Below are 27,428 nucleotides of genomic sequence, written 5' to 3'. Positions count from 1 at the left end.
TCCTTTGAACATGGCCTCCACTGGGAGCATGCTCCACAATGGCAAGACATCTCCCAGGCGGGGTGAGCATTGAAAGACGCAAGCGGATGGGCTGGCTGGGTGTACAGACGGAGGAAGTGCCGGGAGTGCCAGGGCATTATGGGAAGTGCTTTGTATTCATGCCCATCAGTGTGAAAAGTTACTTGCATATATATTGCATTTATATGCAACCACACTTAAGTTGCGGCCCTCGGCATGTGCTGTGTGTATCATTGTGGCCCCTGGGGCTTCCAAAGTTGAGTAGTCCTGGTCTAGTTTGTGCAGCCAGTGACTGAGGGTTTTTCTTCACATTCAGTGCTAACAATGGCATAGTTGCAACTTTCCACTGTAGCACTTCAGTAAAGATGCTCCTGTGCTGACAGGAGAGCTTCTCCTGTTGGCATAGTTTGCTGCCACCTCTCAGGGAGATGGATCATGGCAGCTTTCCTGCTGACCTAGCACAGTCCATGTGGTGGTTTAGGTCTGTGTAACTACATCACTCAAAGGTATGGATTTTTCACACCCGTCGGCAACATAATTACACACTATAGGTCTGTAGTGTAAAACTGGCCTGAGAGTCTGGTGAGCTACAGGAAGTAAATTTATTGGTGTGTATAATTCCTGCCTAGGAAACAGATATCAATGTTACAAAAGAAAAGTCATCACCACAGTTTGGACTGAATAGCACCTGTTACTGGCAGTTTGAAAATAGAGGAAGAACTGAATGAGCGTGGATCGTGAGCATCTGCTTTTTTTCCAGCCTTTGAGGCGTTTCTTCCAGGTTAGGGTTGAAGCAGGTTGACAGGTTGATGGGGGGAGGCTTGAATTATTGCTGTCTGTCTAATATCTAATCTGTTGTTAGAGGACTGTAGTTTTCATGAGGGCAGTTTATCACTTTTAATAGCTATTTAATTGTAATGAAAAAAGACACATAAGGAGAAACAACGGCAGATAACAGTTGCCTATCGTCCTGACTGGTATCATCTCACCTTCTGCTTCCTTATCTGTTTGTTTTATCCAGCTGTTGGCTATAGTTTTATGTTAGATTGTAAGCTCATTGTGGCAGGGACTCTCCCATTATTACATATTTGTACGGTGCTTAGACCAACGTGGTGCTGGCCTTCCAGCAATGCTACAATATATAATTATTTATAACTGAAATCAGAATGCCTCTGTAGCCATCTGTCATGTAGTCCCACTCACATAACTCCAAACATTAACATTTTAAAAGTAGGGCAGACAGTTACTTAGGAGGCTTTTTCCGATTACTTTTTTTCCTCTTATTTGCATCTGGTTCTGATCTCTCCTATTTGCATTGTAGCCTTCTGTTATTTTCCTAAATAAGCTGTTTTGTTTCTTTTAAGGTTTTCAAGGCTAACCATTAATTTTGGCGTTGACATTGGTGATCTTGAACCAGTGGAACTGGCAGAGTAGTTGATGGTTTTACCATTTAGCTAATACTTACCACTCTTCTTAAATAAAGATGGAGTTTATGAAAGAAGAAATGTATACAGAAAAAAAACTTGCACAATGAATCACATATAGTACAGGCTTCTGAACCAACAACTTTTGGAATATAAATAAAAATAAATTAATAAAAAAGCAGTATGGTATACTTCCTTATATATTTAGACATTTTTACTCCTACTTTCAAGTACAACACTAGAATTTGGCACTTTGGGGTGGAACTTTTTTATGGGAGAAGTCCTGTAACATATTTTGATATCTATGAAATTAAGGTTTTACTTGGTCATAGGGGGTACGTCTAGACTACAGGGTTTTGTCGACGGAAGTTTTGTCGACAGATACTGTCGACAAAACTTCTGTCGACATAGAGCGTCTAGACACATTCAGTTCTGTCGACAAAGCAAGCTGCTTTGTCGACAAAACCCTGTAGTCTAGACGCAACCCTACAGGCAATAACACCTTCTGTCAACAGAACTCTGTCGACAGAAGGTGTTATGCCTCGTAAAATTAGGTTTACCAGTGTCGACAAAACTGCTGAGTTCTGCCGACGTTATGTCGACAGAACTCAGCGGTAGTGTAGACGCAGGTATAGTTTTATCGATAAAAGTCCACTTTTGTCGACAAAACTCAGTAGTCTAGACACACCCTTAGGGAATGTAAGTCTATTTAATAGCATTTCTCATTAGTCTGTTGTATTAAGTCCAGTATGTGTTATGTTGGGTCCTTTAGTCATATGGCTCAAGCAGAGTTCTTTTACATTTGATTAAAATGTTGAAGTTTAAAATAAAAAAGTGATTGCAGCTTAAAAACAAGAATTTAAGAATGAATTAATTTTGCTACTTTTTATGGCTTGTTTTATAAACTACAAGTTCAGGTCTAAATCCTGTGCTGAGGTAATTCCATTAAGAATTTGACCCACTGTATTTTGCTTTGAAAGTTTTTCTTGAATTAAAATTAAAAAAACCCTAAAGCTGATTGCCCTGTTTAGTAACCTAACTGTATTTAACATTAATACAGATTAGTAAAAGCTTAGTTTATTTGGAGGGGCCAGATGCTAACCAGAAGCTAGAAATTGGCTTTGTGAGTTGGTTATTCTGCTTCTCAACAAATTAATCTTAAGAATAGTAGGTTTTCTAGCTACCAAAATGCTTAATTATTTAAAGGGACTAATCCTGTAGAGTGTTAGCAGAAGGCTCTATGTATGTAGAACAGAAACATGAGTGTTGTAAATAATCTCTCTAGTCCAGCACTCTTGGGACCTGACTGATGCTGAACCAGAGAATTTGCCAAAACACGAAGGTCAATATTGTCTAGCAGCATTACTAATACTTTCACTGTTCACTAGGCTCTTAGATGACATTTAGGAGTAAATTAGACTTAAATAACAGCACAGAACACTGAGAGTCAGGACTGGTGGCTATAAACAAACTTTATGGCACCACAGGAAATGTGGACATCTGGCTAACTAAAATCATGCCGGTCCACAGATGTTGCTGGACCAGAGAGTGCCAGACTTGAGAGATTCAACCTGTATTACTGTAACAAATTGCAGGGTTCATTTCTTCTGGTTGAAATATAGTAAAGATGACACAGACTGGATCAAGTGTCATGATTAGTCTTCATGGTTTTCACTAGCATTTAGGTTTTTTGCATAGTGTGAGTTCTAATACAATTCCCTTTTCTAGATTAAAAAAACAAAACAAAACAAAAAAATGGAGTTTCAGGCCTGTCAAATAGTGTTCCCTCTATGCAGCATGGCAGCACAGCTTCACAGGTGATTAATCACCCTGCCCAATCAGTCAGCTCCATGCTGCTGACTGGGCGGGGCTGATTAATCACCCAATGAAACTGTGCTGCCATGCTGCTTAGAGGGAACACTGCTGTCAAATATGTTTTATAGTTCTAGCACTTCAGTCTATAATTTGTAAAGCCTACTATATTGACTCTAGATCACATAGAATAAAAGCACAAATAAACTCCATTCATAATAGAATCGAAGTCTGTCCTCAATTCCACCCAAATTGTTTCTGCAGTGTATTACATTTGTACATCCCTACATGCTGTTACTTTTATTACTTACAATTAATGCAAGAAAAAAGTTATTGTCTCTATAGTACTTATCACTTTGTTAACCAGGTCAATTGCAGTATGGGTATGTCTACACTTGCCTCCTAGTTTGAACTAGGGAGGCAAATGAAGCATACCAAAGTTGCTAATGAAGTGCGGGATTTAAATATCTTGCGCTTGATTAACATATTTGTGGCCGGTTGCCATTTTAAAAAGCCGGTAGCCCTAATTAACTCACCACGTGTAGATGCGGTAGTCCGATCCAAAACCCTTACCTCGAATTAACTGTTACTCTTCGTGCAATGAGGAGTTGCTAATGAAGAGTAACAGTTTTCGAGGGAAGGGTTTTGGATCGGACTACCGTGTCTACATGCGGTGAGTTAATTTGGGCAACCGGCTTTTTAAATGGCGACCGGCCTCAAATATGCTAATCAAGCGCAGGATATTTAAATCCCGCACTTCATTAGCAACTTTGGTATGGGGCAAGTGTAGACATACCCTATGGGAGGAAGAAGTAACAACCTAGTACGTGTAAAATATGCATATTATCAAAGACTTGTATCTTTTCTTTCCCTCCAGCTTCCCTTAAGCCTAAACATGACTCTGCTTTATTGGATTCTTATTCTGAGTCATTACCAGTCAGTCAACAGACCAGAGACTTTAATCGAACGGAGGTAAGACTATCGTTACATTAGGAGGATTTACATAGTAGACTACCTAGTAATTTATGTATAACACGTCATACATATATATGGAATTTCCAAGTGGATCATCTCTTTTTAAGCTTGTCTTTTGCCCATCTTGCTGTTCCTTTCTTAGCAATTCATTCAGTGACCAGAGAAGTTAGATTGGCCTCTTTTCAACAGGTGTGCATGAGTAACCAAGTCTACATCCTCCTCCTAAAAATGCTAGGCTGTCAAAAGTGGGAAATCTGAGACAAGTTGAAAGGAGAAAGTTGAACATTCTTTTCCCGTCAAGCTCTTTTCTTGCTGAGGTTAGAGCAAACAATGGGAAAAGTATATGCTGCTATGGAAGGCAATTGATCAGAGGATTCCAGATAGTCAGGGGCATATAATGCTATTGGGGATGGGATTGAATTGACCAAAATGTTGGGTGTTGCCAGGCACAAACTTCATTCAAGTTAGCATCTCCTTACAGATTCTTCTGTCCTGTCCCTTAGGCAGCACACTCCTCCTCATACACTTTCTTCCTTTTTCAGAGCCCTAAGTTCTGACCTTATTCCCACAAATCAAACTGAAAGGGAATAAAAACGTACCCTTATCAGCTGTTCTGGTCTTTTCCCCCTGCATCTCTGGTGCCTGTTTGCTATGCCAGATTTGGTGCAATATTTAACAGTTTGGGTCTACAGGCCTAAGTAAGCATATGCTGCCTGCGGCATCCTCTTTCCCCTGATTATCTTTAGTCTGTGGCATGACCTGTAATGGAGGGAGTTACTGCTCTCCGCTTTTCTACTCCGGTGGACAGATTTTTAAAAATGCTTAGCCTCCATTCTAAATGAAGCAGGCAGGTATTCAAAAGTTCTCAGCACCTAGTAGCTTCCACGGAAAACCAAAGAACAATGAGAGCTGCTTGGATACTGAATACTTCCAAAAGTCTTTTCCCCTAGTTCCTTCTGGTTTCACTGTGGAAATAGATTTCAATGAGGGTCCTGCTAATGTCATCAGCAGCAATGTTACCTGTGCTACCTGCCCCCACTGCTGGTCCTGATGCTACTTTCTACTGAGGTACTAGTAGTGGATCAGCACATCTAACTTTTGAAAGATCTGGGCACCTCCCTATGTTTAGGACCCAGCCCTAGACTAAACCAGGCCTGATGGACCCTGTCACACGGCTGAGGTGAGGACCTTGGAGAGGGTGAAGTGGGGGTATCCGCCTCATCCTGTCATACTGTATTGGCCCCTTTTTTCCCCAGCTGGTGCCTCCAATCTCACACGCCCAAGTCAGAATACTCCTCTCCTCTAGCTTCCGGGTCCCAATCTATGGGGATGTCTTAACTACATCCCTTTTTCGATAAAGAGATGTAAAATAGACATATCAAAAGTGCAAATGAAGCTGGGATTTGAATTTCCCACTCTTCATTTGCATAATGGCGGCCACTGCTTTTTTTTGAAATGGGGCTTTTCCAAGGAGTACAGGATCTTTTGAAATGGGGCATTTCTGTTGAAAATGCCCTGTCTAAACTGCCATTTTTTTCGAAAAGCCCTGTTGCGGAAAAAAGCGGCGGCCGCTATTATGCAAATGAAGTGCAGGAAATTCAAGTCCCGGCTTCATTTGCACTTTCAGTATGTGTAAATTACATCCCTTTATCGAAAAAGGGATGTAGTGTAGACATACCCTATATCTCATCCTTATTAGCAGGGCAGCACAAGTCCATAGTCCTAATACGACCCAATGGTCAAAGGCTGTAAATTGCCCCGATCAGCAGAGCAGCACAGTTCAATAGTCTCAATGTGACTCAATGGCCAAGGTATATAACTCACCTCTATTAGCAGGGCAGCACAAGTCCATAGTTCTAATATGACCCAATGGTCGAAGTCTGTTTTAAGGTGTAATAAATAGGGGAAAGTTTTACATCCCCAGCAAGAGGGTCCAGACCTTCCCACTCCACTAGACCCCAGCCCAGGGCCTTGTTAGAGGCTCACTCTAGCCACTGAGTCAGGGGGGTAATTCCTGCATGTTGACTCTGACAGCAGCTCACTCAATCTGAAGTCTGTCAAAGTCCCTGAGCTGCTTCCTGCTTCCAGTGTCTCCGTGCATTGATGGATCTCCATCTTCTCTCCTTCCTCTGGGGTCTGGCTACGTCCATCTGCTTCTGAATCCAGCCTGGTCTCTAGATGCGTCGGGTCTCTGACCTGCGTGGTGACATCTTGGCGTTTGGGCCGTGGCTGGGGCTTGCAGGGAGCTGGCCAGGCATGTCCTCTCCCTCTGGCTGCCAGCCCCAACTGAACAGAGCTGTTCTCTTTTATAGCAGTGCAAGCCTAAAACCTGGAATAGTTTTACCTGCCTCATGGTTATTGCCGCTCCATTGTGCCTGTATCAATTCAGAGTTTGTAAGCTGTGGCATTTGGAGGGCTTAGCTTGTTAGGATAGTGAATCAAATGACAATTCATGTCTGAGAATTATTAGGCCTCAGAAAATTGGCATTCATTGCCTGTAGAAGGCCCTTCAAACTCTGCATCCAAATTAAAATATAATGGTACTTTATACAAGCTCAGGCCCGGAGCTCATGTAGGTGTGTTCCCCAATTACTTTATCCTCCCCCCCTTTATATGGAAAACCCCATAGTCAAAACACAGCTCTTATCTTGTCAAATGCAACTGTGTGATATCACCACCATGCAATAGGGATAGATAGGATTTCATAAAATTGTGAGTTTTATTGTAACTTAGTATGGTATGATCATCATATTTATCTAGTGGGACTACTTATATATGATCTTATCAGTGCCCTTTCTGCTCATAGGGCAATGCTCTGGCTACATGAGTTTGATTCAGAATAGCACTATTATTGATTTTTGAAAATGGTTCTTTTATTTTCGAAGTGCAGGCAGGTCTTCTACTGAAGCACGCTTGTCTGGCCCTATTACTGTGTTCATATGCTGTGAGTTGATTAACAGTTGGATGCCACATTCTGCCAAGGCCAATGCTTCACTAGAACTTTTTCACTGTGGTAGTGTTAGAAAACTAATCATTCCCTTGACAGTTTGACTTATTAGCATATATATTTATTAATTTGCAACTTAAGCAGAAGTTGTGCTGAAAACGCATACTTATCATATCAGCATGTGTATTACATGCAGTTCCACTACAAGAGTTTAATACAATATTAATTGCGTATCAGTATTATATCAGCCCAACACAACATTTAAAAATATTTTACATAGTTATTTTTGTCTTTTCTTTTATTTACTAAAGTATGACGTCTGATTTTTCCACACTGATCTTTATAAATTTATCTAATAAATTATAATTTTTGTGATCAATTGTTTGTGCATGACTGTTCTTTGCTGCCACCATTTCTGGTTCTGCTCCGATGGGCGATGAAAGAGTGTGGCCTAAAAGGAGTAAGCACAGCAGCTGGGAGTCGGGAGCTTCTGAGCTCTTTTCCTGGCCCTGCCTCTTAATTATTCTTGCTACCTCAGTCTCCGTGTCTATAATCTGAGGACACTACTGTTTCCATAAAACACAGCATTTGCCACCATCATAACACTAATACTAGAAGTAGAATAGTAGTAATAAAATATATCTGTTTTTTGTCAGAACAGAAATCCCCCACTGGGCAATTGTTAGCAGTGGGGGATACAGCAGAAGACTTTCAAAAGGCCATATTGTAATTTAATTTTTAAGTTAAATTTTTGAGCACCTCTGCCTGTAATTTACTAGGCTCTGCTCCTCCCACCCTGTCAAACATACTGCTCCCCACAACCACCAAATAGCTCCATTCTAACCTTGTGAGCTGTTTCTTTGGTATTAGGTCACACACTCACAAAAAGCTGGGAATTCTGCTTCTCTTCCTCACTCCTCTGGTATCTGGGGTCACAAAGTCCAGTGCCCCTGTGGAAATGTGCCAAGAAACACTTTTTCTCTACTAATTGGTTCATTTGGGGAAAAAATGAATGTATGGAGGCCTAGCCATTGGGTGAGAGAGGATAGTATTTTCTGACATATTGCAGTTGATTGGACCATCTGACAGCAGGCTCAGACCTTTTCTTCTTGTCTCTATCTTCCCATCCCAATATTCCACTTACAGTATTTACACTGAGCTATGCAGCCAGTGGCTGCTGAGTTTAGATATGCCCAATTATCCATGATTATGGATAATTATAGACCGTTGCCTCAAAACCGACCTGAAATGATTTTGGTTGAAGTGTTAGGGCTTTTTCCATAACTGATGTTTTTATTTTTAAAAAGTAACTTGCTTTGAAAATAGGATTCAGAAAGAGAGTAATTCATCTTTGTCTCTGGCGAGTGCTGTGATTCACTTGTCTAATTTAATTTGTGGCTTGGCTATTTGGGAAATGGAGTTTGTACATGTGAACATAATAGACTGAAAATATTTTATTACCAAAGCCATCAATTATTATATTTTCTTCCTGTCTTCTTCCCTTTCCATCTATTGTAGATTCAGGTAGTTTAAGAAGCATCTTTATTTGTAATTGCCGAAATACAGTACATCAGAAATGATTTCTTGGATTTATGTATGTAGAGGATTATGGTAGGAGATGGGCCATGTGGAAAATAGGCTTTTTGGAAAGCAGGTTTTTAATAACCTTGAAATATCAATTAACAACTTTGGTATGTTTTGTAAAGGAGCAGTTCATTTTAGTTTTTAACATCAAGGAGTACTATCTGTCCATATTTTCCTCTTTAGCTGGTATTCGGAGACCTTCGGCTCTTTTATTCTTTTTTTCCTCTGACAGACTTTGTCCCTGTCTGCTCCCTCTCCTCTACACACCAGTGCATACTTTCTTGCAGCAAATAGCTTGGAGACAAGACAGAAGATTGCTCAGAAGATCCATGAAGCTGCCAGCAGTTGCTTTAAGTTCCTCCTTGAAGCAGCACTTGACCTGAAATCCACTGAAATCAGTTAAAGAGTTTCCATTCGCTTCAAAGGGCTTTACCCTCTTCCTCTGTCCTTTGAGTCCTTGATTCAGGAGGTGAGAGAAAAGCCAGTCTGGAGTCTGGGTGTGTCTACTGCATTGCCTGTAGCCAATGGATATTGGATTTGTCTCTAGTATCTCAACATTAATCTGAAATTCATTCTAGATTTTGGTGATGGTGAAAACTGAAGCTATAACACTGTTAATAAAATAGATTTTTCTCTTTTCCTCTCCATTGCTTTTGCTTTAAAAAAATCAGCTTGAAACTGTCCATGAAGATCCAATCAACTCAGAGCCGTTGATTCTCTTTGGTGCAGTGACTTCAGTTGTTGAGCCAGTCGGTGACCCTTTTTTTATTCTACCATATTATTGCAACTCTAATACTTTCTAGTGCAGGTAGACAGTCATGGTTAATATAGAGACTGACGTTTGGTTTTTTTTGTTTGTTTGTTTTTTTGGTTTTTTTTTCAAAACACTGAGGCAGCGGGTTTGAATGTTACTTTATTGAAATCAACAGGGACTATGCTGCTAAAACCCCCACATGCTACTTCGTAAAATAGCTCTCTAATTCCTAACCGTGAATTCAGTTGACATTTGTGAACTCACCATTCTGGGCCTAATGGATTGAAACCTGTTTGCATGGGCCTGTCTATTAATAACAGCATCAGTAAACTGTAAAGTACAAAGTGTACCAACCTCGACCCATTTCTGGTATTGCTCTACCCACTGCATCCCAGGCACTGCTCTTACTGAGACAAGTAGCAGAACAGCTCCCTTTTTAGTCAGGTAATCAGCAGATAGTCTAGGAGCAGCAAATGCCCACATTATGGGTTACTAATGTAATCAAAGTTGACCTCATGTGTCAGAACTGGGTTGAGAGTCTTGGTCTCTGCCACAGAGGCCTGAATTGGGATTATGGAAATTGTGCCCTATAGACCTCAGGCTTCCCCACTTCAAATGAATTCAGTAAGAGGAAAGGGTAGGCCAAAGGTCAATTAATTCACCTAGAAGACGTCCTCAAGCACAAGAAGCATTCAGGCCTCAACTTTGAGTAAAAAAAGTGATTCTGGGTGGTGCACTGTTTCTGGTGGAGGGCAATTTTCAGTCCTGCTCCCCACATCTAGCTCAGGGGGTACATGAAAGATGTGGAGAAATTGGAAAGGGTACAGAGAAGAGCGACAAGAATGATTAAAGGTTTAGAGAACATGACCTATGAAGCCAGGCTTCATGAACTGGGCTTGTTTAGTTTGGAAAAAAGAAGATTAAGGGGGGACATGATAGCGGTTTTCAAATATCTAAAAGGGTGTCACAAGGAGGAAGGAGAAAATTTGTTCCTCTTGGTTTCTGAGGACAGGACAAGGAGTAATGGGCTTAAAGTGCAGCAGGGGAGGTTTAGATTGGACATTAAGAAAAAATTCCTAACTGTCAGGGTGGTCAAATACTGGAATAAATTGCCAAGGGAGGTGGTGGAATCTCCCTCTCTGGAGATATTTAAGAACAGGTTGGATAGACATCTGTCAGGGATGGTGTAGACGGAGCTTGGTCCTGCCTTGAGGGCGGGGGGCTGGATTCAATGACCTCTTGAGGTCCCTTTCAGTCCTATTATTCTATGATTCTATGATTAGCAGAAAGAAAGCGACTGAGCAGAACTCTACTCCGCTATGAAAATTCTCATCTGGCATACAGTCCCTTAGGCACTGTCGCCAGCTGTTGCAAGTTACAGCTGCCCCCTGGCTGCTCTTTCTAACATCAGCACTGCAACTGAGGTAGCTTGAGAAGCCGGAGGCTATAATTGTCCTCATAATGGCCTTCTTCACTTCTTCAAGTGTATCTGGTGCAGGAGGGAATATGGGTCTGTAATTCTGTTAGTCCCTGTGCTGAAACATTGACCTATGGAAGTACTTGTGCCTATTTGCTGTAACATTATGTATAATAAGCCAACCTTTTCTCTTCTGTAAGAAGACGTCGGTTGAGGAGGTTCCTGATAAATCTGCCCTGACCCAAGATGCAAATAGTGATGACAATCAAGGTATGAAAGTAAAGTGTCTTGTCTTTTTGCTTCATTTATCAGATGTAAATAGGTGTTTTATACAATTATTTTTGCTAACCGAATCTATGCAAATCTAGCTGCTGAATCAGTTATGCATTAATGCAAATCTGAGATAAAGACTTGTAATAGTAACCGATGAAAGGACTTCCTGGCAGCAACAGAACTGAAGAAAAACAAATATGTGGATAGTTATTTTAAAAGGAATCCTTCATATTTTCATAACCTTTAAAACCCAAACTTCTAAATGTATGTTGGCCCAAATAGGGCAAAACACCATACTTTTTGCCTGCGACTTCAACAATAATTTTGCTTGAGTAAAGAATGCAGGATCTGGACCTTAAAGGTAATAAAATGACCAGTTATGAATTCTTTTAAGTCTGCCTCAGATCTGCTTCATTCTCTATAGCTGACATACTTAGGCAACACAGAAAGTCTTTTGGTGTGTAATGGTCCCATAAGGATGAAGTTTTGCTTTATGCATATTTATGAATAGTTTTTGATATGGTTATGGAAAGATATCTTATTTTTTTAGCCAAAGCATAGTTGTGGGCCTGGAAGGTATACTTGGTCTTATTCTTCAAGTTATTAATCTATATGGGATGTCAGAAAAGAAGGAAAAAATACTCCCTCAGAGTGCTGCCCTGAAGAACTCTCAAATACTGGGGTGGGCAAGAGGCGGCAACCGGGATGGATCATGCCTGTGGCCACTTCTTCAACACCCTTACTACACAGGAGTTCATGCCACTGGCTGCTAATTGCTCTGGACATTAGGGAGGGATGGGGAAACTTTGCACACTGTCCTTAACCCCTAGCAAAATTCCTGAGTTCCCATTGGCCAGTTTCCAATAGGAACTGAGAAATTTTGCTGGAGCTGGGCCATAAGCAAAGCCTCTTCTCTCCCTCACTTCCTCCCCGCTGTGCGGGAGCAGAGCCACGTGGAGCAGCTAGTCCATCAGACATGTCTGGAGCCTGTCTCAGGTTCCTGCAGGGCTGCTGGCTGGGATAAGCGCTTCCCAGCCAGTGCCTGCCTCTGGCACCCCACCTCCTCTCCCCCCTTAACTTTCTACCCCCAGCCACCATCTCTTCCTGCCCCAAGTCACTTCCCAAACCCTCTATTTCCCCTCTCCCCACTTCCTCTAGGTCACAACTCCTTCACAGACCCTGCACCTCCTCCTACACCCATCCCCCAGAATCTGAATCTAAAAACTGAAAAAAGTGTGTGTAAGGGTGTTGTTTTTCATTTTTTGAGGTTAAACACAATGCTTTGTTAAAATTGAAATAGATTTTTTTTCCCCAGAATTTTTTTGGTTCAGCCCGTGAACTGAAAAAATTAATTATTTGCTTAACTTTACTCTTGAGGAGTGTGGATTCTGCAGTGTGGATTCCGCAGCTCAAGATGAAAAAAAAATTCTCATGCAATTCCATAATCTCACAGGTAAATTAATAATATGTGCTGTCAGTTAATTATATATTTAAACGTATATAATAGTGGAAAAGGAGATGTGACTGAGGAAGCAGATTTCATCCACATAAAGTCCATTTACTCAGGATATATTTCAGTGAAGTGAGTTTCATTCATAGTGATCCCATAGAATACAGTTCTTGGCAAAATGAGTACAGCTTTTTTGGTTGGTTGGTTGGTTTTGCTGATGTGGCATGTTTTAGGTGTTGGTGGAAAAGGGATATTGTGATGTAAACCTTTGATAGAGGAGTAACCACAGAGCATTGGAAGCTTCTGGGTTCTGATCTTGGCTCAGTTGCTGACTCACTGTGTGTCTTTGGGCAAGTCACATAGACTCAAGTTATCAAAGGATTTTGAATGTCTTCGGCTATGTCTAGACTGCAGGCTTCTTTCGAAAGAGGCTCTTTCGAAAGCATCTTTCGAAAGAGCCTCTTTCGAAAGATCGCGTCTAGACTGCAGGCGGATCTTTCGAAAGAGAAATCCACTTTTTCGAAAGAGAGCACCCAGCGAGTCTGGATGCTCTCTTTCGAAGACGGCCTCTTTACATTGAAGAACGCCTTCCTTCGAAAGAGGAACTTTCGAAGGAAGGCGTTCTTCCTCGTAAATTGAGGTTTACCGCCATCGAAAGAAAAGCTGCGTTCTTTTGAAATAATTTCGAAAGAACGTGGCTTGAGTCTGGACACAGGGGAAGTTTTTTCGGGAAAAGGCTACTTTTCCCGAAAAAACCCCTGAGTCTGGACACGGCCTTCGTGTTTAAGTTTCTAACATGAGACAGTTAGAACCCAACTTTCAGAGTTATTGACTGTTGAATGTGCCCAATTCCCATTAACTGGAGTTGCAAGTATTCAGCACCCATGAAAGTTATATGCTTGGTCTCTCATGTTGAACACCTGAAAACTAAGGCACTCAAAATATGTGGATTTGACAACTTGGGCTGAGAATGCTCTGTACCTCATATTTTTATTAAATAAATATAATATTGACTTCACACTGTTGTTGAGGAATAATTTACCTAATGTGTGTACATTCCTTTTCAGCATGTTAGTAGTAGTATTAATAGGGCATTAATCAAAGTTGAGAGCTATAGATTGCTTTGTTCAAGTGCATAATTAATTTAAAATAACTTTGTTTATTTTTAATTAAGCTGTGAACACAAGCACTACTGCAAAAACAATACCAAAGGATTTTAAACCATCTCAACACTTATCTGCCAAAACAGGTAAGAGGAGAAAAATTTCACTTCTTTTTATTAAAAGCAGACTTTTTTAAAGAATGTGTCAGCCAAACAATATTCTTATCAAAATGAGCCTACATTTGTTTTATTATTTCATTTCACTGGAAATGTCCCTTTTGCTCTAATGATAATTTTTAATAATAAAATTACTTTAAAAAATAATCCATGGGTTAATTACCATTATTTGTAACGTTTATTCTAATCAGGATTTGAACTTGTCAAAAAAAGGTTTACTGCCTTTCTTCTTGTTTTATTTTTTAAGCGAATTCATTTTTTTGTATTAATTTCTTAAGCACAAAGGACATTTTGTGATTTGGCATATTGTAAAGTTCAGTATTTTCTATACAGTAGATTGATAGAAAAGCATTAATGATATAACTATTGATGGAAACTCTTCGCAGACACAGAGTAAATATTATGTCTTGCCAGTAATGTTTCTGAATAGTCCTGATTTTCACAAGAGCTGAGTATCCATAATTCTTGTAGAAGTCAATGTGGATTGTGGGTGCTTAACAATTTTGAAAAATTACGGTGCTATCGCACTGACTCCATGTCAGCCGACGGTCAGGGCAGTGTGTGCGTGTGTGTTACACCCAAGTCTTCAACTGCTGAGACACAAAGTCTCGTTGCAGTGGGCAGCCTAGGAGGCTGGAGGGTGCCCCGAAAAATAGTTTAACGTCTGTGACTTTACTGCTAGGACCAGGGTCCCGTCGCAGAGGGCAGCCAACAGGCTCTCAGACGCCCCGAGTTTATAGGAAGAGCTTATTACACCTTAGATTTCAGCTGCTAGAATTCGTAATTCCTTCGCAGCGTGCAGCCTTGGGGAAAGACTGAAAAGTGCCCCAGTGGATTGTGCCACCTGGGTGTGACACAAATCCAAACGCCCAAGCTCTCCCTATATCTGTCCCTAATGACCGGCTGAAGTTCTTTTAAATTGTGCTTGGTTCTGTTACAGCAACTGAAGGAGTCAGGTTAAAGCTTAAACAGTTACAGGTTTATTGAGGAAGCTTATAAATCATATGGTTGCAATGGCTATTGCTCTATTTCTTAACTACTAGCAAAATATAGATCTTAAAAATGGTTACAAAGAAGATAAAGATAGAAAAATAGAAATAATGGTACCAAGTAACAGCTTACTCTTTCTATGTGTACACTTAAGACAGAGGACCACATCCAGGTACAATTTTTACCCCCTTCTGTGCCTCTCGACTCCAGCATGTCAGGCCAGGGCCGGTCCCTCAATTCCTAGGAAAGATGAAAATACGAGGTGGGCGTCCCCATAGAACCTCGGGAGGTCAAACACCTAACCCGACCAGCAGGTAGAGGGTAGAATGACACTCAAAGTGAGTGTGTGCTGGACCTATCTTATATACCCATTGGGTCACGTATTTTCTCTTTCTTATCTGTAATGCCAAATGATGCTGGTCTGTCTTTTGTGAGACCAGTTCTTACAAGGGAGTTGTGAACTTAATTTACACTTGTAAGAGAGATAACTAAATTGGAATTACTGGGAGATTCTTTTCTCAGTGGGAAATTCCTCTCCCAGGGACTGTGTGTGTGTTCGAATCAACATGGGTGCCAGTCGGGGCAGTTCTCGCAGCCTCGAAGCCAGCTTATTGTCTTAATCACTCTCTCCTCATATCTATGTTTTCAGCTTCTCAGGATCAGATGAGCTAGCATAGACTATGCTGATTTTACTGCTCCTTCTCTGCCCTGTATGCTTCAGAGAGGCAAATAAGATGGATGAGATGGGGGGTTAGTCTGTCTGGCTACACTCCATAGTTCAGGCTGTAACTAGTTTTTCTTTCCTTCAGCTATTGATTCCCTTCCCCACCTCTGTCATCTTAGAAGTTTTATTTCTGGAACGGCATGTGTAAAAAATTGCTTGCTTCATACTTATTCTGTTCATTTAACCGCAGTGAGAAGTGGTGCCTTAAAAATTAACCACCCAGCATTCCTAAAAATAGTCTTTGCAAAGCTCTGAATATTTGAAAACTCCATTGAGTCTGGTACAGTTTATAAACCTTAGTGGCTAACCACTCAGGTATTAGTGCAATCTGGGTTTGCCCTTTAAAAAGAATGAAGTTTCTGGTCCTTTTAATCATGAAGATATCCTTGATTAAGCAAACTGACCCCAAGGGCCTGTCCTAGCAAGTTGTGCCTTAAAATTCAAGTTTATTAATGGCCTCTCAACAGCTGAGTGCCTCATTTCCAACTCTTTTTTTCCTGGCTCCCTCCCAAACACTTGGTAACTGCCAGATTCCCTATCTTCAGCTCATGTTCTTGACTGATTGCTCGGTCTCTCACATGTGTACTTTCCACTAGGAGGGAGCGTTAGTGGCAGAATCTTTATTTTTCTCTCTTTGAACTCCCATGGGATTTCTGTATCGCAGTTTAGCAGCATGCCTAGCAGTACAGCTCAGAAAAACTGTCATTGCTCATACTTGTCCCTAAGCCATGGCCAATTCTAGCCCCTCCCATACATTTTTCCCTCTATGTCCCTGTGTTCACCTCAACCAAAGTGTAACCCGCACACCTAGTGAGTGTGGTTCACTGTCCTATGAAGTGGCACTTAGACCACTTACAGCGAGAGATGAAAATGAGTGAGCTCTACGGCCTAAGCTGGGAGCTAGTTGGCTGTATAGCTTAAGCTGTAGAGGCTCCTACACTAAGCTCCAGGGGTCCCAGGTTCAAATGAGGCAGTTATAAGTGAGAGGCTGATCACAGAGGTGTCATTGCAGGACTCTGTTGTTTTGAGAGTAGTGTAAAGAAAACATAAATATTCTAAAAATATGGTTCACCTAGAAGGATATACAATGAGAAGGCAAATCTTTCAAAAATTATACAAATAATTTAATATTATTTCAGTATGGTCAAAATTGGGTCATATTACTGTAGGAATATGTTGCTAAAATTGTATTCTGTGAGTATTTCAAACCTAAAAAAGATTATCATTATTACTTGTTGAGGGTAATTCCCTCTCCTTTCTTCTTTTAGTTGCTAGTAAAAGTTGGTTACAGTGTTATCTATAATGACAGAGTCAGTTTGTAATCTACTGAGAGATTCATTTATAAGTGATTTTCTAACTGAGCATTAATCACTGTCAGTTGCATCTGTATATCCTTCATGCAGAACCTCAGGCAATAGTGCACAGCTCATGCAAACAACTTTTCTTATGAGGAAAAAGTGTGTATTTGTGCGTCTACATTGTGTTGCCTGCTATTTCATTTGTTTTACACATCTGTAAATTCCCTAATTGGTTTGTGCACACAAGGGAATAATACAAGCCATTACAAAGTCAACATTTGCCAACTGCTAACACAGATAGCTCCTGTGTAGGAAAATCTATGGTAAGATAAGATAGATATTGGAGTGTTGTAATTATTGGCAAAATGCTAATTTTTCTGAAGGTAACATATAACACTGAAAATCTCTCTCCAGTACCATTCCTCTGGATTCTCTTTAGCATTGTATCTAGGCTAACAATTAAAGAAGGAACTCTTCTATCTTAGGCCTTTAAAATTAATTACACTGGTGTCCTACCCCAAAAACATAACTTGGAGAAATCATAAAGTTGTATTTCTCAAGATTATTCTTTGTTTAGGGAGGACGCTATTAGAAAGGGATATGGCTCTGGGAAGGAAAACCATGCACTGCTGTTTTTCTTGCATAACAAAACAAGAAAAGTTAAACTGAATAAAGCCAAAACTTTAAAATAAATAAAGGAAATACTTTTTAAACAACTCTGAATCTGTGGAGCTTATTGGTGCAATATATAACTGAAGCCAAGTGTTGGGATAGTCAGTCTCAATGGGAGTAAAAAAAGGCCTAGATATTTATGTGAATAAAGAGAACATCCACTGTTACAGATGGGGAGTAAGGAATGAAAACAATTAAAATCCTCATAATTATGCAGGGATAAGTATCACTCTACTATCCTCCATTTGTTTGCAATGATTAATTCTGATTAGCTATGATTCTGCAGATAAAGAAACCTCTTATATTTTGTAAAGAATGTTTTTAACAAATAATCTGTGGGTTTCAGTTGTTCAGGAATCAAACACACTCAAGGCAAGACCAAGATCCAGGTATGTGTTTCTATTTCTGTCAAAGAAATATTCCCACCTGATAAGATCTTCAGCTGCGTTAACCTCAAATTCCTTAGGAATGAAGATGTTAGTGTTGCATTTTATTAACTGTGGTGGACATAAGAGGCCAGCCCAATGCCATGTAGGGCAATCTGTCGTCATCTCATTTCAGGAACAGTCTTAAGACTTCATCTAATGGAAGGTTGCATGCTACATATAGATAGTTGCATTGGACAACCTAGAGAACACCAACAAAGAGCAGCATCTGATGTGGCTGAGTGTGTCCTGTCATTGGAATATGTGTACTATCACATCTAACAGTAATCACTTGGTGTGTGTGTGTGTGTGTGTGTGAAGGAACATGGTGTATGGTTCATACAGGAACATGGATTAAAAATTAAAGTTGCTGAAGTTGGATTCTTGCAGGGAATGAAAAAAGCAACTCATATGCGAAAATACTGTGTAAACAAAACTACAGTAACCGAGTTCAGCATTGTTTTTGCCTGATCAGCATTCTGGCATGCCCACATCTTGTATTTTACTTTAGGTTGTCAATTTCAGCCAATCAGATTAACTACTTAGAGAAAGAAATGAACCACCTACTGTAATGAATATATAATCATAAGTCTCTTCCTTATAAGGTTTATAATTAATTGAATGGGGAAAAAAAGGTGACAGAGGAAAAAAAGACCCTGGCAAAGGAGGATAAACCAAAAAAATGGGAGAAACGAAAAGAAATAAACACTCTGAAATTAAACTACATATAGAACAAAATTATATTCTTGCCTATTTAGAGTATGTTTCAAGGGTTATAGATGCATCCTCTAAAACCAGGAGTTGTAAAAATACTAAGCAGACTTCTATGCCACAGATGTAGTTTTGCTCCCAAAGCGGCAGTAAATTGAGGTGAAGGAGGAAAAAGCGTTTAACTGGCCTACTTCAGCAAAGGAGTACACTTGGTGCTACAGGTATACAGTATTTGCAGGATGGAGGTTTGAGGTACTTCAAGGTTGGAAAAAAAGTATTGTGGGGAAGAATATGAACAGTATCTAATAGGATAGTAAAGTCAGTAGTAGAAAATAAAACAAGGAATACACTTGGGACAGGTATATTAAAACTAGAAATGCATTCCTTATCTCTGACTAATTCAAGGTTGATATAATGTGGTAAGGAAATATTTACTTTTGGAGAGCTGAGTTTATTTTGCATAAGAAAATATGATTTGTTGGTGTTCTCAATCCCAGCTGTTAGCCACATGACATTATTACTATATAACTAGACAAAATTTGCATGCTTTGTGCCTAACTCAAGCCACAACTTAGCTGTGTTTTAAAAATCACAAAATCGTGAGTGGGAGTGTCTTAAATTACTTTGAAAAGTATGGACTAAGTTCTTTTTTTTTTTTAACTTCAGAACCCTTACCTACCATGTACTGCATAAGTCACTGGACTATATGGGCACGTCCAAACAGCAGAGTTGAAGCCGAAATAGGTTATGCAACTCGAGCTACGTCAATTGCATAACTTAAGTCAAAATAGCTCATTTCAGCTTTTGGCTCTGTCTACACAGCAGGAAGTCCAAGTTAAGAGTACTCTTCCTCCAACTTCCTTTACTCCTCGTGAGGGTTACAGGAGTCGGAGTAAGAAGTCTTCCAGCTCGGCATTATTTCAACACGATGTCAAAATAACTGCTTGCTGTGTAGATGCAGACTGCTATTTCAGCATAACATCAGTTATTTCGAAATAATGCTGCTTTGTAGACATAGCCTGGCTACGTCTAGACTGGCATGCTTTTCCGGAAATGCTTTTAACAGAAAAGTTTTCCGTTAAAAGCATTTTCGGAACAGAGCATCTAGATTGGCATGGGTGCTTTTCCGCAAAAGCAATTTTTGCAGAAAAGCGTCTGTGCCAATCTAGACGCGCTTTTCCGCAAAAAAGCCCCGATCGCTATTTTCGCGATCGGGGCTTTTTTGTGGAAAACAAATCTGAGCTGTCTACACTGGCCTTTTTGCCCGAACGGGAACAGCATAGTATTTCCGCAAGAACACTGACAATCTTACATGAGATCGTCAGTGCTTTTGCGGAAATTCAAGCGGCCAGTGTAGACAGCTGGCAAGTTTTTCCAGAAAAGCGGCTGATTTTCCGGAAAAACTGGCTAGTCTGGACATAGCCTATGTGTTTACATGGTCCCCTCTGTGCCCGATCCACAGAAAATATGAGTACAGCTGTGTAGGAGGTGGAAAACTTACCCTTTCACTCTCTAGAGCAATAACAACCTCTCTCTGTGCCATCTAATATTACATGCCACCCTCAGCCGCTCTTTCAATCTGTGACAATAATTTTCCAATGTAAAGCTCAATTCCAGTCAGTATTTACTACATTAGTATAAGTGAGTGGTCTAAAAATACTAGTTGATTTTATTTTCCTTTGAGACTCTTTTATTTTCCTCTAGGTCCTATTCTAGCACATCTATTGAAGATGCAATGAAAAAGGGGGAAGAGCCCCCTACGCCCCCACCAAGGCCGCAGAAATCACATTCCAGAGCCTCCTCTTTGGACCTAAATAAAATTTTCCAGCAAAACACACAAGGTAATCATTGTTACTGCTTGTCACTCAGATGCTACTGTGATGGGTGCTTCAGAAATACAACTGTTCTAAATAGCTAGCTATCCCAAATTGATATTTACATGTACAACTGTTAATGTTATCAGCCTGTTTCTGCAGAAGATGTTGAGAAGATGATCTGTATAGCTATATATAATATATACTTTGTTCACTGAACCCATGATTCAGGAAAGGATTCCTATTCAGGAAAGCAGGTAATCATATGCTTAAGTCCCATGGAAGTCAAAGGTATTTAAGCACACCCTTAAGAGCATGTCTACACTGGGGAGTTATTTCGAAATAACTCCCCTTATTTTGAAATAACAAGACAAGCGTCCACACTACCAAGCCTGTTGTTTTGAAATAATGGGCTTGTTATTTCGAAATAATAGCTCCAGCTTGTGAAGAGGAATAAGCTTATTTTGAAATAATAACGTATTTCAAAATAATCTGGTAGTGTAGACATAACCTAAGTGTTTTCCCTAACTAGGGAGGTGGTTAAGCATGTATGTAAGTGTTTTCCTGAAGTGTGGCCTTAAAAACAGCTTCATAGCTAAAATGTTGTTGTCGTCAAACATTTATGGTAGTAGAGCATTATTTCATGTTATTAAAAATGAAAAGTTCAGTATTAGTGTCAGCGTGTAGTAAATGTATACAATACTGTGCATACAATCGTTTCTTCTTATGTAACTGTTCACTTATGACTAAGCTCCTATAACTCATTTTTCAAACATAGTGCAAGCAGTTTTTGCAATGAAAGAGAGCAGCAGAAACAGTTTTAGTGTCATGAAGCAGGGGTTTTCCAAAACTGATTGAGCAAGATATCCCTTGGTAGTTTTCTGCTCAGTATAATTTGTATATGCCATTAGTGTATTTACTCAGGAGAAAATATATACATTCCTGCATAGTTTTTATAGTTTGTATACCATAGGATCTTGCTTTGGTTCAATAGTACCAATGTAAGACTTCCTGGGGCGGGGGCTAAACGAGATTACTAGCACCTTACTTACCACATTGTCTTTGATTTAGCAGTTGACAAAATTAATCCTCACTGCTAGGATCACCGTGTATTATTTTTGCTGAATATATAACCCTCGGTACACAGAGTCTTGGTTGACAAAATTAATCCTCACTGCTAGGATCACCATGTATTATTTTTGCTGAATATATAACCCTTGGTACACAGAGTCTTGGTGTGCATGTTCCCATTTATATGTATAGTTGAGCTTTATTCATTCCTGGAAACATAATGGCATGTTTGACAAAATGACACTTAAATACATAAATTAATTAGCAACTTCTTTCTCTTCTTTATACCCTTACTTAGATAAGATATGCCCATTTTTTCCCCACGGTTATACATAATATGGGCCTGGAGAGAGGGTATTTCAGAGGTGACCTGTTGCTCTGTCCCATGGAGTCTTTGCTTCACATATCCACAGGAGAGAGAGGAACATCCTGGAAGAGATATGCTTATCTTTGGGATATTTTTGGAGTCTTTAGTAGTGGTCTTCATCTGACCAATTGGGGTAAGGGGCAGTGAATGAGGTATTTTCCTGCTTTCTGACCTCTGGTGAAGGTATTTTTGAGCTTTTATTTTTATTTTATTTCAACTTACGTAGGTTTGAGGGCCAGATCACAACCTACAATTTATTTTATTGTTGCTGGTCAAATGCTGGGAATTTTTTTCGTCAATGTTTTTGCAAAAAAAAAAAAAAAAAAAAAGCCCTTATTCTATGTAAATGTTCAAGGGTCGACCTCATCTCTGCCTTAGCAGTCCTTCTCAGAACACCATCCCATAGTCAAGGAAGATGAAACCATCCTGGCAGCCAAGCATTCACCTCCAGGATGTATCTGTCTGTTAGGGCCCTTACTCTTGACAAGAAGGATCATAGAGAACACCATCTGTGCCCCAGATCCTTTACATCATTCTGATGTTAAATAGCACAGTGATTTTAAAAAAGAAGACTCCTTCCCCCATCCCACTATTTAGGCATTTCAGCTCTTCACCATGAATAATATCTAAGATATTGTCTCATTCTACTCCATGCTCGTGAATGTAAAGTTTATGCAAGCTTGATTTCTTGATACAGTACAAATAAAATTAAAGCAGTCTTTATTGTAAAAATAATTTGGGATAATGGTTATATTCCTCTTTTTCTCCTGCTCCCAGTTTCCTTTTGATTTTGTCTTTAGTAATTTTATTTAAATTTGAAAAAGGAACTGCTATTGATGAAATCTTTTAAATGGTTTATTGCAAATTAGTTATTTCCTTATGTCTTCTGTCTACATTTGTTATATCCCCATGTATCTGGGAATGAAGATGTATTCTCTGGTTGACCTTGTGGAGTATTACAAAATGTTTTGAGAGGGGTGTGTGCATGTATGCTTGCGTGTGTGCGTACATTTTGGGGGATAGGCGTGGGGTCAAGCAAGATGACACGTGATTTTTCTTATAAAGGTTGGACTTCTCTGGCCCAGCACCATCAGGACCTGGATGGGAGAGAGTTTGCTGGACCAGGAATGGTCTCCTGCCACCAGCCCCAACCCCATCGTCTGCCACTGGCAGGCAGCCCCAGCAAGCACTCTGCCTTGTCCCTTCCCCCCTCCTCCACATGACTGGGCTTCTTGTCCAGTTGCTGCTGGCTCCCTGGGCAGCACAGGCTCCAGCTCCTACCGTGGGGCTCCAGCCTCAGCCCTGCACTCCCAGGGACTGCCTTGTTTCCTTGGCCCTGCACTCTTCGGGGGGGGGGGGGGGGGGGGGCTGGCAGGAAACTTCAACCCTGAACCGACCCATGCTGCTGGGAGACTCCAGCCTGGCTGAAGGCTGCCCCAGGTTTCTGGCCTTGGTCCTGTGCTGCCCCCAGCTGGGCTGCTGACCCTGTTGCCCTGGCCCGGCTGTCCCTCCAGCCCTTAGGCTCCCGGGCTCTCTGGTCCAGGAGCATCTCTGGTCCTGCCGGACAAGGGATATTGCCAGATGAGAGAGTGCCAGTGTTTGGAGATACAACCTGTAGTAGTTTAGAAGGATGAGCCCTAAATTTAAAAAAAAAAAAAGTAGGGTTTAGCATACAGCTCCCACTGAGTTTAATGGAAGCTTCACAATTACAGGTTGTTTTTCCTCCCAGTTTGAAAATAGCATGGTTAGTGTCACGCCGCTTTGTCTTTAACAGTTAGCTTTGCAATATGAAGTTTTTGGGTATAATTCTTGTATGAGATACTGGTAGGGATAAGAATTGTTATAATACCTAAAAAATAAACCTGGTCTATGATCTCTGTTTTCCTCAAGTCTCAAAGAATCTGGTAAATCCAGCCCCATCTGCACTACAGCTTCTGCTGTAGCTGGTGAAGAACTAAAGGCCCCAATTTTCCTGGGTTAGGTGAGGTCACCTCCTCCTCTGGACTGTCACTCTTCTTAGATCAAATACATCAAGTAAGAGATCTGGGTCTTGGGCTGTCCGTTGTGATTGGTCTCAACCTTTGCATCTTATCCCCTGTCATCCTACTGAATGACTATGTCCATCCAGATGGGGGAGAATGCCTCTAGTGAGCCTGGTGGATCACTGTCATAGTTGTGAACACAGAACTGATAACATAGAAAACAATCTCTGTTTAGGAAATGTCAGAATGAGTGACCTGATCTCTTGTTGACAAATGGAAAATAAAACAGGGATGGGATTAGTGTGTGTGTGTGTGTGTGTTGCTTTTGGCTGCAAATAATGAAAGTGCTGTGGTTGCACAATTTTGAATTCCCTTTATTATGTAGTGTAGTGTTTGTTTTCCCTAGGAAAAGAGATAAGAGACCATACAGGACTTATGTAATAGCCAAGTCTCAGGATGTAGAATTAAATTCTGAAGTTTATTTTTAAGCCTTAATCTAGTCTTCAGGTTGGTGCACCTGTTTTTATCTCACTTAGGGTCCTGTCAGCATTAATAGGCTTTTCTGATTGCCGGAATAAGGCTGAGAAATGGCCTTGGAAGGGTGCCAGGATGGTATTTCACCATGAAGAACGTACGTGCTAAGTGAAGAGTAATGATTTTTGTAGTGGAAGCACTATTGCTCTCTTTGTGGGAGCAAACCAATGCAAGAAAATGCTTTCGCCCTGAATGTAGTATTGTATATGGATGCTAAAATACACACATGGAAACGTGATGCACTTACTCTTCTTTCATTGATAACCATGAGCTACTTTGTTCACAATATTTAAGATTTGAAGTATGCTGCTTACAATTCTAATATCAGTGTTGCAAAGTCACTGAAAATTGTGAGGCAAATTCAGTGCAAACTGTGGTAGAAAGAGCTTAGGATACCAAGGACCCTGTATTCCGGAATTTAGTCCTATGTCCTCTGGGAGGAAGATCTGTGGACTCCAGCAGATCTGCATGAAGCAAAACTTGGGTGCCTCTGCTCCTCAGGCATAATTCCAGGATCTCTCTGCATCTGTCTCATCCCTCACAATTGTGTTCCATATTAGCCCACCACAACTCGTGGGACTGGGAGAGGAGAGTGCAGCAATCATGTGGGCTGCTGCACTTTTAATGCCGATTGTCAAGCATTGTAAGCTAAATATGACTTTCTGAATGTTGCTAAATACAAAGGCTTTTGTAATAGTCTCTACAGGAAGACATTACCTGCTTTCAGGCACTTGGCAAGGGATGGAAACTCATAGCCAGAATTGCCCTACAAATCCACAGTGGATGATGCTGATGCTTTCTCCAGGGCCATGCTACAGTCAGGAAGCTAGTGAAGAGGGTTGGCAAGGAGGCTGCCCAGCGACCAGTCCTCCCCCTGCAAGAGGCAAGTGAATCCCACTGGAGTCAGCAGGCCGTGTGTGTCCGGCCGGGGCTGGTCAGACCCTGGGGTCCTGTGTGGCCGTGGGAGAGGCCGCCTCCCTCCAGTTTCCCCACCATTGAATTGTGTAGAGTCTTGGTTCCATTCTTCTGGTTTTTCTAGGCAGGTCCAGAACACAGACGAGGACCCCCTTTTTGATGAATACCCTCTATTCACCCAGAAGACAGATGAGTTTTTGTATACTCTAAAAGACTCTACCCTTCGCTCATTGGATATTTACATTTCTGTCTGGAAATGAAAGTTCTACTGCCTGTCATCCACATAGAAGCACAAGTCTCTACAGTTTTACCAACACAGACCTATGAACCTCCATGCAAGTGACAGTAGCTCCAAAGATCTCCTTTCCCTGCCCCCACCCCTCAGGCTTCAGTGTCTCAAACCAAACCCAACCCAACCTAGCCAGCATTTTTGATGCAAGCTCAAGAGCTGCCAACCACTGAGCCTAAGATCATGGCCCTCTTTTTGCAGTTATTCAGCGCTGTTTTTCCACATTTGAAGTGCAGTAACAAGGGACATTGAGTCCTGAATATCATCCACCATGGATACACGATTGAGTTTGTAATACTACTTCCTCCAAAATGCCATGCCTCATTCCCCTTTGGGGACCACTCTCATGACTGTATTCTCACCCAAGAGCTGAACACCTTCTTACAGTAAGGCACAATAAAATGTATTACTCTACAATATCAAGGAACAGGATTCTACTCAATTTACTTAGTGATATCCAAGAAAAAAGGCAGTTGGAAACCGATCCTCTAGCTCTGCCATCTCAGTCACTTCATCCACAAACTCACATGGTCATGTTGGCAGTGAGAATTCCATACTTAGAAAAAGACACATGGTTCACAGTTCTTCATATGAAGGATACTTCCTTCCATGTCAATATTCAGAAATTTTCTCAGATTTATGGTGGGCTCTGACTGTTTCCGATACAGAGTACTACCCCTCAGATATCTACCACTCCAAGAGTCTCCACCAAAGTATTTTCCATGGTAGCCACTAGCATCAGGCATTATAGTTTGCTTGTTTTTTCCATACCTTGATTACTGGCTCCTGGCTTCCAGGTAGTCCACATGTGAACCTCTGTTACTCCAGCCTCCTTTTTTCACTGGGAGTCAGTGTCAACATGAAAAAGTCAATCCACAACTCCCTGCAATCATTGGACTATATCAGGGCTACCCTAAACTCTCTCACAGCATGGCTGCACATAGACAAATTTCAGATAATGAATGTAATCATAACTCACATTCTGAACAACCCTTGTGTACTAGGCAGATTAGCCTGTTTTTACTTGGCTGCATGGCCTTGTGTGCTTATGTGATCTCTTTCACAAGACTTCAGCTTTGTTGCCTTAAGACCTGGCTTCAGTCCATATACTTACAGAGCTGTCATTCTGTGAACTTCATGCTGATAGTCCTGGCCAAGATATCATCATCCCACCTATGGTGGACAGACCCACATCACATACACATGGAAGTCCCCTTCCATCCCTTTTCCTTGAACAAAATTGTCATCACCAATACATCTCTGTTTGGCTGGGGAGCCAATATGGACAACTGCGCAACACAAAGGACAGACATCACGAGAATACAGGATGCACAGCAGTATCCTGGAGTTTCAAGTAGTAAGGAAGGTGTGTGAATTCTTCCACTCATTCGCTGTCCTCATAGTCTGATCATGTCAGACAATACTACCACTATTTTCTATGTCAACGAACAAGGGATAACTAAATCTGCCACAGACTCAGTCAGTCTCTGGAACTGGTGTATTAACAGTCAGATTTCCCTGTCCTCCAGGAATGCAGAATGTGCTCTCAGACTCAGGCTATGTCTAGACAGTAGGCTTCTTTTGGTAGAAGCTTTTCCAGAAGAGAAATTCTGGAAAAACTTTTTTCGAAAGAGAGCGTCCACACAGCAAAAGTGCATTGAAAAAGCAATATGCTTTTTCAAAAGATAGCATCCACATTGGAC

The 27,428-nt window shown here is 40.8% G+C and overlaps 1 protein-coding gene across 7 annotated transcripts in view; it reads left to right on the top strand.

Moving 5' to 3' along the window:
* The window catches only part of REPS2 (RALBP1 associated Eps domain containing 2), a 143,713-nt gene that overhangs the window by 77,185 nt on the left and 39,100 nt on the right, over window positions 1-27,428 (top strand). For 3 of the 7 annotated variants that reach the window (XM_006113357.4, XM_006113355.4, XM_075914105.1), the window contains 6 exons: window positions 4,132-4,226; window positions 9,432-9,509; window positions 11,132-11,201; window positions 13,829-13,903; window positions 17,964-18,006; window positions 20,458-20,594. In XM_006113357.4, the coding sequence (XP_006113419.2) occupies window positions 4,132-4,226; window positions 9,432-9,509; window positions 11,132-11,201; window positions 13,829-13,903; window positions 17,964-18,006; window positions 20,458-20,594 (498 nt within the window). The remainder of the gene's footprint in view (window positions 1-4,131; window positions 4,227-9,431; window positions 9,510-11,131; window positions 11,202-13,828; window positions 13,904-17,963; window positions 18,007-20,457; window positions 20,595-27,428) is intronic. The other 4 variants (XM_014568624.3, XM_006113358.4, XM_006113356.4 and 1 more) reach the window with 3 other exon arrangements.

The sequence above is a fragment of the Pelodiscus sinensis genome, chromosome 1, assembly GCF_049634645.1.
Source record: "Pelodiscus sinensis isolate JC-2024 chromosome 1, ASM4963464v1, whole genome shotgun sequence".
Taxonomy (NCBI): domain Eukaryota; kingdom Metazoa; phylum Chordata; order Testudines; family Trionychidae; genus Pelodiscus; species Pelodiscus sinensis.
Note: the sequence above shows the minus strand (reverse complement) of the source record. Positions and strands in the feature narration are given on the sequence as shown.